Source organism: Scyliorhinus torazame, chromosome 31, assembly GCF_047496885.1.
Source record: "Scyliorhinus torazame isolate Kashiwa2021f chromosome 31, sScyTor2.1, whole genome shotgun sequence".
Lineage (NCBI taxonomy): Eukaryota > Metazoa > Chordata > Chondrichthyes > Carcharhiniformes > Scyliorhinidae > Scyliorhinus > Scyliorhinus torazame.
The window spans coordinates 22,052,510-22,065,814 of record NC_092737.1 but is presented as its reverse complement, the minus strand read 5'-3'; the positions used below and the strand labels follow the sequence as shown (position 1 = coordinate 22,065,814).

The 13,305-nt window shown below is 56.9% G+C and overlaps 1 protein-coding gene and 1 long non-coding RNA gene across 3 annotated transcripts in view; one reads left to right on the top strand and one right to left on the bottom strand.

Annotated features, from left to right (window-relative positions):
- Nucleotides 1–8,567, bottom strand: part of cldn15a (claudin 15a) — a 223,035-nt gene extending 214,468 nt beyond the window's left edge. The window contains exon 1 of one of the 2 annotated variants that reach the window (XM_072493474.1): nt 6,960–8,567. In XM_072493474.1, coding sequence (XP_072349575.1) covers nt 6,960–7,173 — 214 coding nt within the window. In that variant the 5' untranslated portion in view covers nt 7,174–8,567. The remainder of the gene's footprint in view (nt 1–6,959) is intronic. The other variant, XM_072493475.1, reaches the window with a different exon arrangement.
- LOC140404760 (uncharacterized) lies at nt 8,540–9,111 on the top strand. Its single transcript, XR_011938565.1, has 2 exons — nt 8,540–8,667; nt 8,779–9,111. It is a non-coding gene; the product is annotated as an uncharacterized lncRNA (long non-coding RNA).
- Nucleotides 9,112–13,305: the final 4,194 nt, after the last annotated feature.

Below are 13,305 nucleotides of genomic sequence, written 5' to 3'. Positions count from 1 at the left end.
GCAGAGAGGGGGCAGATACAGGTTAATGGAATGGGCAGAGAGGGGCAGATACAGGTTAATGAAATGGGCAGAGAGGGGGCAGATACAGGTTAAGGATGGGCAGAGAGGGGGCAGATACAGGTTAATGAAATGGGCAGAGAAGGGCAGATACAGGTTAATGAAATGGGCAGAGAGGGAGAGATACAGATTAATGGAATGGGCAGAGAGGGACAGATACAGGTTAATGGAATGGGGAGAGAGGGGGCAGATACAGGTTAATGGAATGGTCAGAGAGGGGCAGATACAGGTTAATGGAATGGGCAGAGAGGGGGTAGATACAGATTAATGGAAAGGGCAGCGATGGGGCAGATACAGGTTAATGGAATGGGCAGAGAGGGGCAGATACAGGTTATTGGAATAGGCAGAGTAGGGTAGATACAGATTTATGGAATGGGCAGAGAGGGGGCAGATACAGGTTAATGGAATTGGCAGAGGGCGGGCACATACAGGTTAGTGGAATGGGCAGAGAGGGGGTAGATAAACGTTAATGGAATGGGCAGAGAGGGACAGATACAGGATAATGGAATGGGCAGTGAGGGGCAGATACAGGTTAAGTAATGGGCACAGAGAGGGGGCAGGTACAGGTTAATGGAATGGGCAGAGAGGGACAGATACAGGTTAATGAAATGGGCAGAGAGGGAGAGATACAGATTAATGGAATGGGCAGAGAGGGACAGATACAGGTTAATGGAATGGGGAGTGAGGGGGCAGATACAGGTTAATGGAATGGTCAGAGATGGGCAGATACAGGTTAATGGAATGGGCAGAGAGGGGGTAGATACAGATTAATGGAAAGGGCAGCGATGGGGCAGATACAGGTTAATGGAATGGGCAGAGAGGGGCAGATACAGGTTATTGGAATAGGCAGAGTAGGGTAGATACAGATTTATGGAATGGGCAGAGAGGGGGCAGATACAGGTTAATGGAATTGGCAGAGAGCGGGCACATACAGGTTAGTGGAATGGGCAGAGAGGGGGTAGATAAACGTTAATGGAATGGGCAGAGAGGGACAGATACAGGATAATGGAATGGGCAGAGAGGGGCAGATACAGGTTAAGTAATGGGCACAGAGAGGGGGCAGGTACAGGTTAATGGAATGGGCAGAGAGGGACAGATACAGGTTAATGGAATGGGCAGAGAGGGACAGATAAAGGTTAATGGAATGGGCAGAGAGGGACAGATACAGGTTAATGGAATGGGCAGAGAGGGGCAGATACAGATTAATGGAATGGGCAGATACAGATTAATGGAATGGGCAGAGACGGGGCAGATACATGTTAATGGAATGGGCAGAGCGGGGCAGATACAGATTAATGGAATGGGCAGAGAGGGTCAGATACAGGTTACTAGAATGGGCAGAGAGGGGGCAGATACAGGTTAATGGAATGGGCAGAGAGGGGGCAGATAAAGGTTAATGGAATGGGCAGAGAGGGGGCAGATACAGGTTAATGGAATGGGCAGAGAGGGGGCAGATAAAGGTTAATGGAATGGGCAGAGAGGGGGCAGATACAGGTTAAGGATGGGCAGAGAGGGGGCAGATACAGGTTAATGAAATGGGCAGAGAAGGGCAGATACAGGTTAATGAAATGGGCAGAGAGGGACAGATACAGATTAATGGAATGGGCAGAGAGGGACAGATACAGGTTAATGGAATGGGCAGAGAGGGGGCAGATACAGGTTAATGGAATGGTCAGAGAGGGGCAGATACAGGTTAATGGAATGGGCAGAGAGGGGGTAGATACAGATTAATGGAAAGGGCAGCGATGGGGCAGATACAGGTTAATGGAATGGGCAGAGAGGGGCAGATACAGGTTATTGGAATAGGCAGAGTAGGGTAGATACAGATTTATGGAATGAGCAGAGAGGGGGCAGATACAGGTTAATGGAATGAGCAGGGAGCGGGCACATACAGGTTAGTGGAGTGGGCAGAGAGGGGTTAGATAAACGTTAATGGAATGGGCAGAGAGGGGCAGATACAGGTTAATGGAATGGACAGAGAGGGACAGATACAGGTTAATGGAAAGGGCAGAGAGGGGGCAGATACAGTTTAATGGAATGGGCAGAGAGGGGCAGATACAGGTTAATGGAATGGGCAGAGAGGGTCAGGTACAGGTTAATGGAATGGGCAGAGTGGGGCAGATACAGGTTAATGGAATGGGTAGAGAGGGGCAGATACAGGTTAATGGAATGGACAGAGAGGGGGCAGATACAGGTTAATGGAATGGGCAGAGAGGGGCAGATACAGGTTAATGGAATGGGCAGAGAGGGGCAGATACAGGTTAATGGAATGGGCAGAGCGGGGGCAGATACAGGTTAATGGAATGGGCAGAGAGGGGCAGATACAGTTTAATGGAATGGGCAGAGCGGGGCAGATACAGGTTAATGGAATGGGCAGAGAGGGGGCAGATACATGTTAATGGAATGGACCGAGAGGGGGCAGATACAGGTTAATGGAATGGTCAGAGAGGGGGCAGATACAGGTGAATGGAATGGGCAGAGAGGGGGCAGATACACGTTAATGGAATAGGCAGAGGGGGCAGATACAGGTTAATGGAATGGGCAGAGAGGGGGCGGATACAGGTTAATGGAATGGGCAGAGAGGGGGCGGATACAGGTTAATGGAATGGGCAGAGAGGGGGCAGATACAGGTTAATGGAATGGGCAGAGAGGGACAGATACAGATTAATGGAATCGGCAGAGAGGGGGCAGATACAGGTTAATGGAATGGGCAGAGCAGGGGCAGATACACGTTAATGGAATGGACAGTGAGGGGGCAGATACAGGTTAATGGAATGGTCAGAGAGGGGGCAGATACAGGTTAATGGAAAAGGCAGAGAGGGGGCAGATACCGGTTAATGGAATGGGCAGAGAGGGGGCAGATACAGTTTAATGGAATGGGCAGAGAGGGGGCAGATACAGGTTAATGGAATGGGCAGAGAGGGGCAGATACAGATTAATGGAATGGGCAGAGAGGGGCAGATACAGGTTAATGGAATGGGAAGAGAGGGGGCAGATACAGGTTAATGGAATGGGCAGAGAGGGGGCAGATACCGGTTAATGGAATGGGCAGAGAGGGGGCAGATACAGTTTAATGGAATGGGCAGAGAGGGGGCAGATACAGGTTAATGGAATGGGTAGAGAGGGGCAGATACAGGTTAATGGAATGGGAAGAGAGGGGGCAGATACAGGTTAATGAGTGGGCAGAGAGGGGCAGATACAGATTAATTGACTGGGCAGAGAGGGGGCAGATACAGGTTAATGGAATGGGCAGAGAGGGGCAGATACAGGTTAAGGAATGGGCACAGAGAGGGGGCAGGTACAGGTTAATGGAATGGCAGAGAGGGACAGATACAGGTTAATGGAATGGGCAGAGAGGGACAGATAAAGGTTAATGGAATGGGCAGAGAGGGACAGATACAGGTTAATGGAATGGGCAGAGAGGGGCAGATACAGATTAATGGAATGGGCAGAGAGGGGCAGATACAGATTAATGGAATGGGCAGAGACGGGGCAGATACATGTTAATGGAATGGGCAGAGCGGGGCAGATACAGGTTAATGGAATGGGCAGAGAGGGGGCAGATAAAGGTTAATGGAATGGGCAGAGAGGGGACAGATACAGGTTAAGGAACGGGCAGAGAGGGGGCAGATACAGGTTAATGAAATGGGCAGAGAAGGGCAGATACAGGTTAATGAGATGGACAGATACAGGTTAATGGAATGGACAGAGAGGGACAGATACAGGTTAATGGAATGGGCAGAGAGGGGGCAGATACAGGTTAATGGAATGGTCAGAGAGGGGCAGATGCAGGTTAATGGAATGGGCAGAGAGGGGGTAGATACAGATTAATGGAAAGGGCAGCGATGGGGCAGATACAGGTTAATGGAATGGGCAGAGAGGGGGCAGATACAGGTTAATGAAATGGGCAGAGAGGGGGTAGATACAGGTTAATGGAATGGGCAGAGAGGGGCAGATACAGGTTATTGGAATAGGCAGAGTAGGGTAGATACAGATTTATGGAATGGGCAGAGGGGCAGATACAGGTTATTGGAATGGGCAGAGTAGGGTAGATACAGATTTATGGAATGGGCAGAGAGGGGGCAGATACAGCTTAATGGAATGGGCAGAGAGGGGCAGATACAGATTAATGGAATGGGCAGAGAGGGGCAGATACAGATTAATGGAATGGGCAGAGACGGGGCAGATACATGTTAATGGAATGGGCAGAGCGGGGCAGATACAGATTAATGGAATGGGCAGAGAGGGTCAGATACAGGTTACTAGAATGGGCAGAGAGGGGGCAGATACAGGTTAATGGAATGGGCAGAGAGGGGGCAGATACAGGTTAAGGATAGGCAGAGAGGGGGCAGATACAGGTTAATGAAATGGGCAGAGAAGGGCAGATACAGGTTAATGAAATGGGCAGAGAGGGACAGATACAGATTAATGGAATGGGCAGAGAGGGACAGATACAGGTTAATGGAATGGGCAGAGAGGGGGCAGATACAGGTTAATGGAATGGTCAGAGAGGGGCAGATACAGGTTAATGGAATGGGCAGAGAGGGACAGATACAGATTAATGGAATCGGCAGAGAGGGGGCAGATACAGGTTAATGGAATGGGCAGAGCAGGGGCAGATACACGTTAATGGAATGGACAGTGAGGGGGCAGATACAGGTTAATGGAATGGTCAGAGAGGGGGCAGATACAGGTTAATGGAATGGGCAGAGAGGGGGCAGATACACGTTAATGGAATAGGCAGAGAGGGGGCAGGTACAGGTTAGTGGAATGGGCAGAGAGGGGGCAGATGCCGGTTAATGGAATGGGCAGAGAGGGGGCAGATACAGGTTAATGGAATGGGCAGAGAGGGGCAGATACAGGTTAATGGACTGGGCAGAGAGGGGCAGATACAGATTGATGGAAAGGGCAGAGTAGGGCTGATACAGGTTAATGGAATGGGCAGAGAGGGGCAGATACAGGTTAATGGAATGGGCAGAGCGGGGCAGATACAGGTTCGTGGAATGGGCAGAGAGGGGGCAGATACCGGTTAATGGAATGGGCAGAGAGGGGGCAGATACAGGTTAGTAGAATGGGCAGAGAGAGGGCAGATACCGGTTAATGGAATGGGCAGAGAGGGGGCAGATACAGGTTAGTGGAATGGGGAGAGAGAGGGCAGATACCAGTTAATGGAATGGGCAGTGAGGGGGCAGATACAGGCTAGTGGAATGGGCAGAGAGAGGGCAGATACAGGTTAATGGAATAATAATCTTTATTAGTGTCACAAGGCTTACATTAACACTGCAATGAAGTTACTGTGAAAAGCCCCTAGTCGCCACACTCCGGCACCTGTTCGTGTACACACAGGGACAATTCGTAATGTCCAATTCACCTAACAAGCACGTCTTTCGGGACTTGCGGGAGGAAACCGGAGCACCCGGACAAAACCCACACAGACACGGGGGAGAACGTGCAGACTCCGCACAGACAGTGACCCAAGTCGGGATAGAACCCGGGTCCTCGGCGCCGTGAGGCAGCAGTGCTAACCACTGCGCCACCGTGCCACCCGCCACATACGAGATTTCAGGACCTGGAGTTGTTTCGAGTTTGAGAGACAAGTTATCTTCCAGTGAATTACCTTCTCTGAAGGAGGGTTATTTGTCAGGGTCAGCCCAGGGGAACTGGGTGATCGCAGCTCAGTCGAAAGATGGCTATTTGATAGGCGGAGATCCCTAGCTGGCTATGACATTTCCCAGACACTGGTACCCGTCAGTTGGGTGGGCAGTGACCTTTGATCTTGGAGATGTCAACAGCGACAAAGATAGACAGGGAGCGTGAGGGAGATGGTCTCAAATAAGGTACACCTCACAGCTCCAAACATCCGATACAGTCTCACACCGCCAACCCCGCGAGCCTGTCTGCAGCACCCAACACTGCCCCCCGTTCACAGTCTCTCACCTCTTCCCAATCGCACTCTCTCTGCCTCACTCCCACTCTCTTTCCCTCTAACACTCTCCCGCTCTCTCCCCCACTCTTCGTCTCTCGCTCTCTCTCTCTCTGTCTCGCTCTCTCTCTCCCACACACTCTGTCTCTCTCTGCGTGTCTCTGTCTGCCTCTCTCTCCCACACACTCTGTCTCTCTCTCTCTGCCTCTCTCTCCCACACACTTGTCCCTCTCTGTATCACTCTCCGTACCACTCTCTCTCTCTCCCTCCATTTCATAGAATTTACAGTGCAGAAGGAGGCCATTCAGCCCATCGAGTCTGCACCGGCTCTTGGAAAGACTACCCTACCCAAGCCCACACCCCCACCCTATCCCCATAACCCAGTAACCCCACTCAACCAACGCTAAGGGCAATTTTGGACACTAAGGGCAATTTATCATGGCCAACCCACCTAACCTACACATTTTTGGACTGTGGGAGGAAACCGGAGCACCCGGAGGAAACCCACGCAGACACGGGGAGGACGTGCAGACTCCGCACATACAGTGACCCAAGCCGGGAATCAAACCCGGGACCCTGGAGCTGTGAAGCAATTGTGCTAACCACTATGCTACCCGTGCTGCCACTCACAATCTCACTCTCTCTCTCTCCCCCTCACTCTCCCTCCCCCCTCCCTCCCTCCCCCTCACTCTCTCTCCCCCTCGCCATCCTTCTCTCTGTCTCACTCACACTCTCTCTGCCTCACTCACGCTCCCACTCTCATTCTCTCTCCCTCCCTCGCTCTCTCTCCCCCTCGCCATCCTTCTCTCTGTCTCACTCACACTCTCTCTGCCTCACTCACGCTCCCACTCTCATCCTCTCTCTCTCCCTCACTCTCTCTCTCTCACTCTGTCTCTCACTCACTCACACTCTCTCGCTCACTCTCCCTCCCCTCCTCCCTCACTCCCTCTCTCCAAGTCCCCGGAGCCCCAGCCAGTACCTGACAGAGCGAACAGACTGAGGAAATCCCTGCAGTTGTAAACTCCGGTCGAGTCACTCGCACAACTCTTCCACAGGTTATCATAGATGGTGGAGGTGGTGATCACACTGCCGTCCAGGGTGGAAACTCTCCACTGATCGACCCCCAGACAGACCCCGATCAGAACCCAGCCCAGCAGTCCCACAGCGAAGCCCAGCGAGTCCACAGCCGACATCGGAGCCACTGAGTCCGGAACAGAACAGGATAGAGCCGGGGTAGTGAGTGGCTCCTGGAGCGTTGACCCGGGTTAGTGACTGCCTCAGGTTAGTTATCCCGCGTTAGTTATCCCGTGTTAGTTGTCTCGGGTTAGTTGTCTCGGGTTAGTTGTCTCGGGTTAGTTGTCTCGGGTTCGTTGTCTCGCACTCGTCTCCGGTTAGTTGTCCCAGGTTAGTTGTCCCAGGTTAGTTGTCCCAGGTTAGTTGTCTCAGGTTCAAAGTCCCAGTTTGTTGTCTCGGGTTAGTTGTCTCGGGTTCGTTGTCTCGGGTTCGTTGTCTCGGGTTCGTTGTCTCGAGTTAGTTGTCTCGGGTTAGTTGTCTCGAGTTAGTTGTCCCGGGTTAGTTGTCTCAGGTTAGCTGTCTCAGGTTAGATGTCTCAGATTTGTTGTCACAGGTTAGTTGTCTCGGGTTAGTTGTCTCGGGTTAGTTGTCTCGGGTTCGTTGTCTCGCACTCGTCTCCGGTTAGTTGTCCCAGGTTAGTTGTCCCAGGTTAGTTGTCTCAGGTTCAAAGTCCCAGTTTGTTGTCTCGGGTTAGTTGTCTCGGGTTAGTTGTCTCGGGTTCGTTGTCTCGGGTTCGTTGTCTCGAGTTAGTTGTCTCGAGTTAGTTGTCCCGGGTTAGTTGTCTCAGGTTAGCTGTCTCAGGTTAGATGTCTCAGATTTGTTGTCACAGGTTAGTTGTCTCGGGTTAGTTGTCTCAGGTTAGTTCTCTCGAGTTAGTTGTCCCGGGTTAGTTGTCTCGGGTTAGTTCTCTCGAGTTAGTTGTCTCGGGTTCGTTGTCTCGGGTTCGTTGTCTCGAGTTAGTTGTCTCGGGTTAGTTGTCTCGAGTTAGTTGTCCCGGGTTAGTTGTCTCGGGTTAGTTGTGATGGGTTTGTTGTCTCGGGTTAGTTGTCTCAGGTTAGTTGTCTCAGGTTAGTTGTCTCGGGTTAGTTGTCTCAGGTTAGTTGCCCCGGGTTAGTTGTCTCAGGTTAGATGTCTCAGATTCGTTGTCACAGGTTAGTTGTCTCTGGTTAGTTGTCTCGGGTTAGTTGTGATGGGTTTGTTGTCTTGGGTTAGTTCTCGGTGGTTAGTTGTCTCATGTAAGTTGTCTCGGGTTAGTTGTCTCGGGTTAGTTGCCTCAGGTTAGTTGCGTCAGGTTAGTTGTTCCGGGTTAGTTGTCTCAGGTTAGTTGTCTCAGTTTAGTTGTCCCGGGCTACTTTGTTTGGGTTAGTTGTCTCGGGTTCGTTGTCTCGTGTTAGTTGTCCTGGGTTAGTTGTTTCGGGTTAGTTGTGTCCGGTTAGTTGTGCCAGGTTAGTTGTCTCGGGTTAGTTGTCCCAGGTTAGTTGTCTCAGGTTAGTTGTCCCAGGTTAGTTGTGTCAGATTGGTTGCCTCAGGTTGTTTTTTTCAGGTTAGTTGTCTCAGGTTAGTTGTCACAGGTTAGTTGTCCCGGGTTAGTTGTCCCGGGTTAGTTGTCTCAGGTTAGTTGTCCCGGGTTAGTTGTCTCAGGTTAAATGTTTCAGGTAAGTTGTCTCAGGTTAGTTGTCCCGGGTGAGTTCCCCGAGTGAGTTGTCCCAGGTTAGTTGTCTCAGGATAGTTGTCCCGGGTGAGTTCCCCGAGTGAGTTGTCCTGGGTTAGTTGTCTCAGGATAGATGTCCCAGGTGTGTTCCCTGAGTGAGTTCCCCGAGTGAGTTGTCCCGGGTTAGTTGTCTCAGGATAGTTGTCCCGGGTGAGTTCCCCGAGTGAGTTGTCCCGGGTTAGTTGTCTCAGGATAGTTGTCCCGGGTGTGTTCCCTGAGTGAGTTCCCCGAGTGAGTTGTCCCGGGTTAGTTGTCTCAGGATAGATGTCCCGGGTGTGTTCCCTGAGTGAGTTCCCCGAGTGAGTTGTCCCGGGTTTGCTGATTCGGTTGAAGTGAGTTCAGACTCTGTGAACTTTCCTGACAAAGGTTGATAAACACAGATTGACGTCACCAAGTCCCAGCCCCACAACACAATCAATCCAAAAACTGTGAGAACTGCCAGTGACAGAGAGACTCCCCCCACACAGTCCCTCCCCCCACACAGTCCCCCCACACACAGCCCCCCCCCCACACAGCCCCCCCCACACACAGCCTCCCCCACACACAGCCTCCCCCACACAGCCTCCCCCACACACAGCCCCCCCCCACACACAGCCCCCCCCACACACAGCCCCCCCCACACACAGCCCCCCCCACACACAGCCCCCCCACACACAGCCCCCCCCACACACAGCCCCCCCCCACACACAGCCCCCCCCACACACAGCCCCCCACACACACAGCCCCCCACACACACAGCCCCCCACACACACAGCCCCCCACACACACAGCCCCCCACACACACAGCCCCCCACACACACAGCCCCCCCCACACACAGCCCCCCCCACACACAGCCCCCCCCACACACAGCCCCCCCCACACACAGCCCCCCCCACACACAGCCCCCCCCACACACAGCCCCCCACACACACAGCCCCCCACACACACAGCCCCCCACACACACAGCCCCCCACACACACAGCCCCCCACACACAGTCCCCCCCACACACAGTCCCCCCCACACACAGTCCCCCCCACACACAGTCCCCCCCACACACAGTCCCCCCCACACACAGTCCCCCCCACACACAGCCCCCCCCCCACACACAGCCCCCCCCACACACAGCCCCCCCCACACACAGCCCCCCCCACACACAGCCCCCCCCCACACACAGCCCCCCCCACACACAGCCCCCCCCACACACAGCCCCCCCCACACACAGCCCCCCCCACACACAGCCCCCCCACACACAGCCCCCCCCCACACACAGCCCGCCCCACACACAGCCCCCCCCACACACAGCCCCCCCCCACACACAGCCCCCCCACACACACAGCCCCCCCACACACAGCCCCCCCCACACAGCCCCCCCACACACAGCCCCCCCCACACACAGCCCCCCCCACACACAGCCCCCCCCACACAGTCCCTCCCCCCAACACGGTTCCCCCCCCACACAGTCCCTCCCCCACACAGTCCCCCCAGACACAGCCCCCCCAGACACAGCCCCCCCAGACACAGCCCCCCCCCACACAGCCCCCCCACACACAGCCCCCCCACACACAGCCCCCCCACACACAGCCCCCCCACACCGTCCCTCCCCCCAACACGGTTCCCCCCCACACACTCCCTCCCCCACACAGTCCCCCCAGACACAGCCCCCCCACACACAGCCCCCCCACACACAGCCCCCCCCCACACAGCCCCCCCCACACAGCCCCCCCACACACAGCCCCCCCCACAGACAGCCCCCCCCACACACAGCCCCCCCCACACACAGCCCCCCCCACACACAGCCCCCCCACACACAGCCCCCCCACACACAGCCCCCCCCACACACAGCCCCCCCCCACAGTCCCTCCCCCCAACACGGTTCCCCCCCACACAGTCCCTCCCCCACACAGACCCCCCCACACAGACCCCCCCACACAGACCCCCCCACACAGCCCCCCCCCCACACAGTCCCCCACACACACAGTCCCCCCCACACACAGTCCCCCCCACACACAGTCCCCCCCACACACAGTCCCTCCCCCCCACACGGTTCCCCCCCCCCACACGGCCCCCCCACACAGATCCCCCCACACAGACCCCCCCACACAGTCCCCCCCCACACAGTCCCCCCCCACACAGCCCACCCCCCCCACACAGCCCACCCCCCACACAGCCCCCCCCCCCACACAGCCCCCCCCCACACAGCCCCCCCCCCACACAGCCCCCCCCCCCACACAGCCCCCCCCACACATTCCCCCCACACGGTTCCCCCCCACACACAGTCCCCCCACACACAGTCCCCCCACACACAGTCCCCCCCCCCACCCAGTCCCCCCACACACAGCCCCCCCACACACAGCCCCCCCACACACAGCCCCCCCACACAGTCCTCCCACACACAGACCCCCCCACACACAGACCCCCACACACACACAGCCCCACACACACACAGCCCCCCCAACACACACACAGCCCCCCCAACACACACACAGCCCCCCCAACACACACACAGCCCCCCCCCACACACACACAACCCCCCCACACACACACACAGAGCCCCCCCACACACACACAGCCCCCCCACACACACACAGCCCCCCCACACACACACGCAGCCCCCCCCACACACACACAGCCCCCCCACACACACACAGCACCCCCCCCCCACACACACACAGCCCCCCCCACACATACACACAGCCCCCCCACACACACACAGCCTCCCCCCCACACACACACACAGCCCCCCCCAACACACACACAGCCCCCCCCACACACACACAGCCCTCCCACACACACACAGACCCCCACACACGGCCCCCCCCACACACACACACACACAGCCCCCCCCCACACACACACAGCCCCTCCCCCCACACACACACAGCCCCCCCCACACACACAGCCCCCTACACACACACAGCCCCCCCACACACACACACAGCCCCTCCCCCCACACACACACAGCCCCTCCCCCCACACACAGACCCCCACACACACACACAGCGCCCCCCCACACACACACAGAGCCCCCCCCACACACACACACACAGCCCCCCCCACACACACACACACAGCCCCCCCCACACACACACACAGCCCCCCCCCACACACACACAGTGCCCCCCCCCCCACACACACAGAGCCCCCCCACACACACAGAGCCCCCCCACACACACACAGCCCCTCCCCCCACACACACAGAGCCCCCCCCACACACACACACACAGCCCCCCCACACACACACACATAGACCCCCCCCACACACAGCCCCCCTCACACACACAGTGCCCCCCCACACACACACACAGCCTCCCCCCCACACACACAGCCCCCCCCCACACACACACAGCTTCTCCCCTCACACACACACAGCCCCCCCCCACACACACACAGCCCCCCACACACACACACAGCCCCCCCCACACACACACACAGACCCCCCCACACACACACACACAGCCCCCCCCCACACACACACAGCCCCCCCACACACACACAGCCCCCCCCACACACACACACAGACCCCCCCACACACACACACACAGACCCCCCACACACACACAGCCCCCCACACACACAGTGCCCCCCCCACACACACAGTGCCCACCACACACACACAGTGCCCCCCACACACACACAGTGCCCCCCACACACACACACACAGCCCCCCCCCACACACACACACAGCCCCTCCCCTCACACACACACAGCCCCCCCCACACACACACACACAGCCCCCCCCACACACACAGCCCCCCCCCCCACACACACAGCCCCCACCACACACACATCCCCCACACACACTCACAGCCCCCCCACACACACACAGCCCCCCCACACACACACAGCCCCTCCCCCCACACACACAGCCCCCCCACACACACACACATCTCCCCCACACACACACAGCCCCCCCACACACACACACAGCCCCCCCCACACACACACAGCCCCTCCCCCCACACACACAGACCCCCACACACACAGCCCCCCCCCACACTTACAGCCCCCCCACACACACAGCCCCCTTCACACACACAACCCCCCCCACACACACACAGCCCCCCCCCCACACATACAGCCCCCCCACACACACAGCCCCCTTCACACACACAACCCCCCCCACACACACACACAGCCCCCCCCATACACACACACACAGACCCCCACACACACAGACCCCCATACACACACACACAGAGCCCCCCCACACACAGCCCCTCCCCCCTCCCACACACACACACAGCCCCCCCCCCACACACACACACAGAGCCCCCCCACACACACAGCTCCTCCCCCCCACACACACACACACACACTGTCCACACCCTCCCTCACTGTCCAGCCCCCCCCCCCCCCCCCCCCCCCCACACCCTCACTCTTTAGAGTCCCTCAGTGTCCGGTGTTAGTGACGGACAATCACTGACGTTCTCTCTGGTTTGTGGAGCTCCCACTGATCAAACCAGATCCTGGGGGGGGGGTGAGCAAGAACAAAGAACAAATAAAATGACAGCACGGGAACAGGCCCTTCGGCCATCCCAGCCTGCGCCGATCCAGATCCT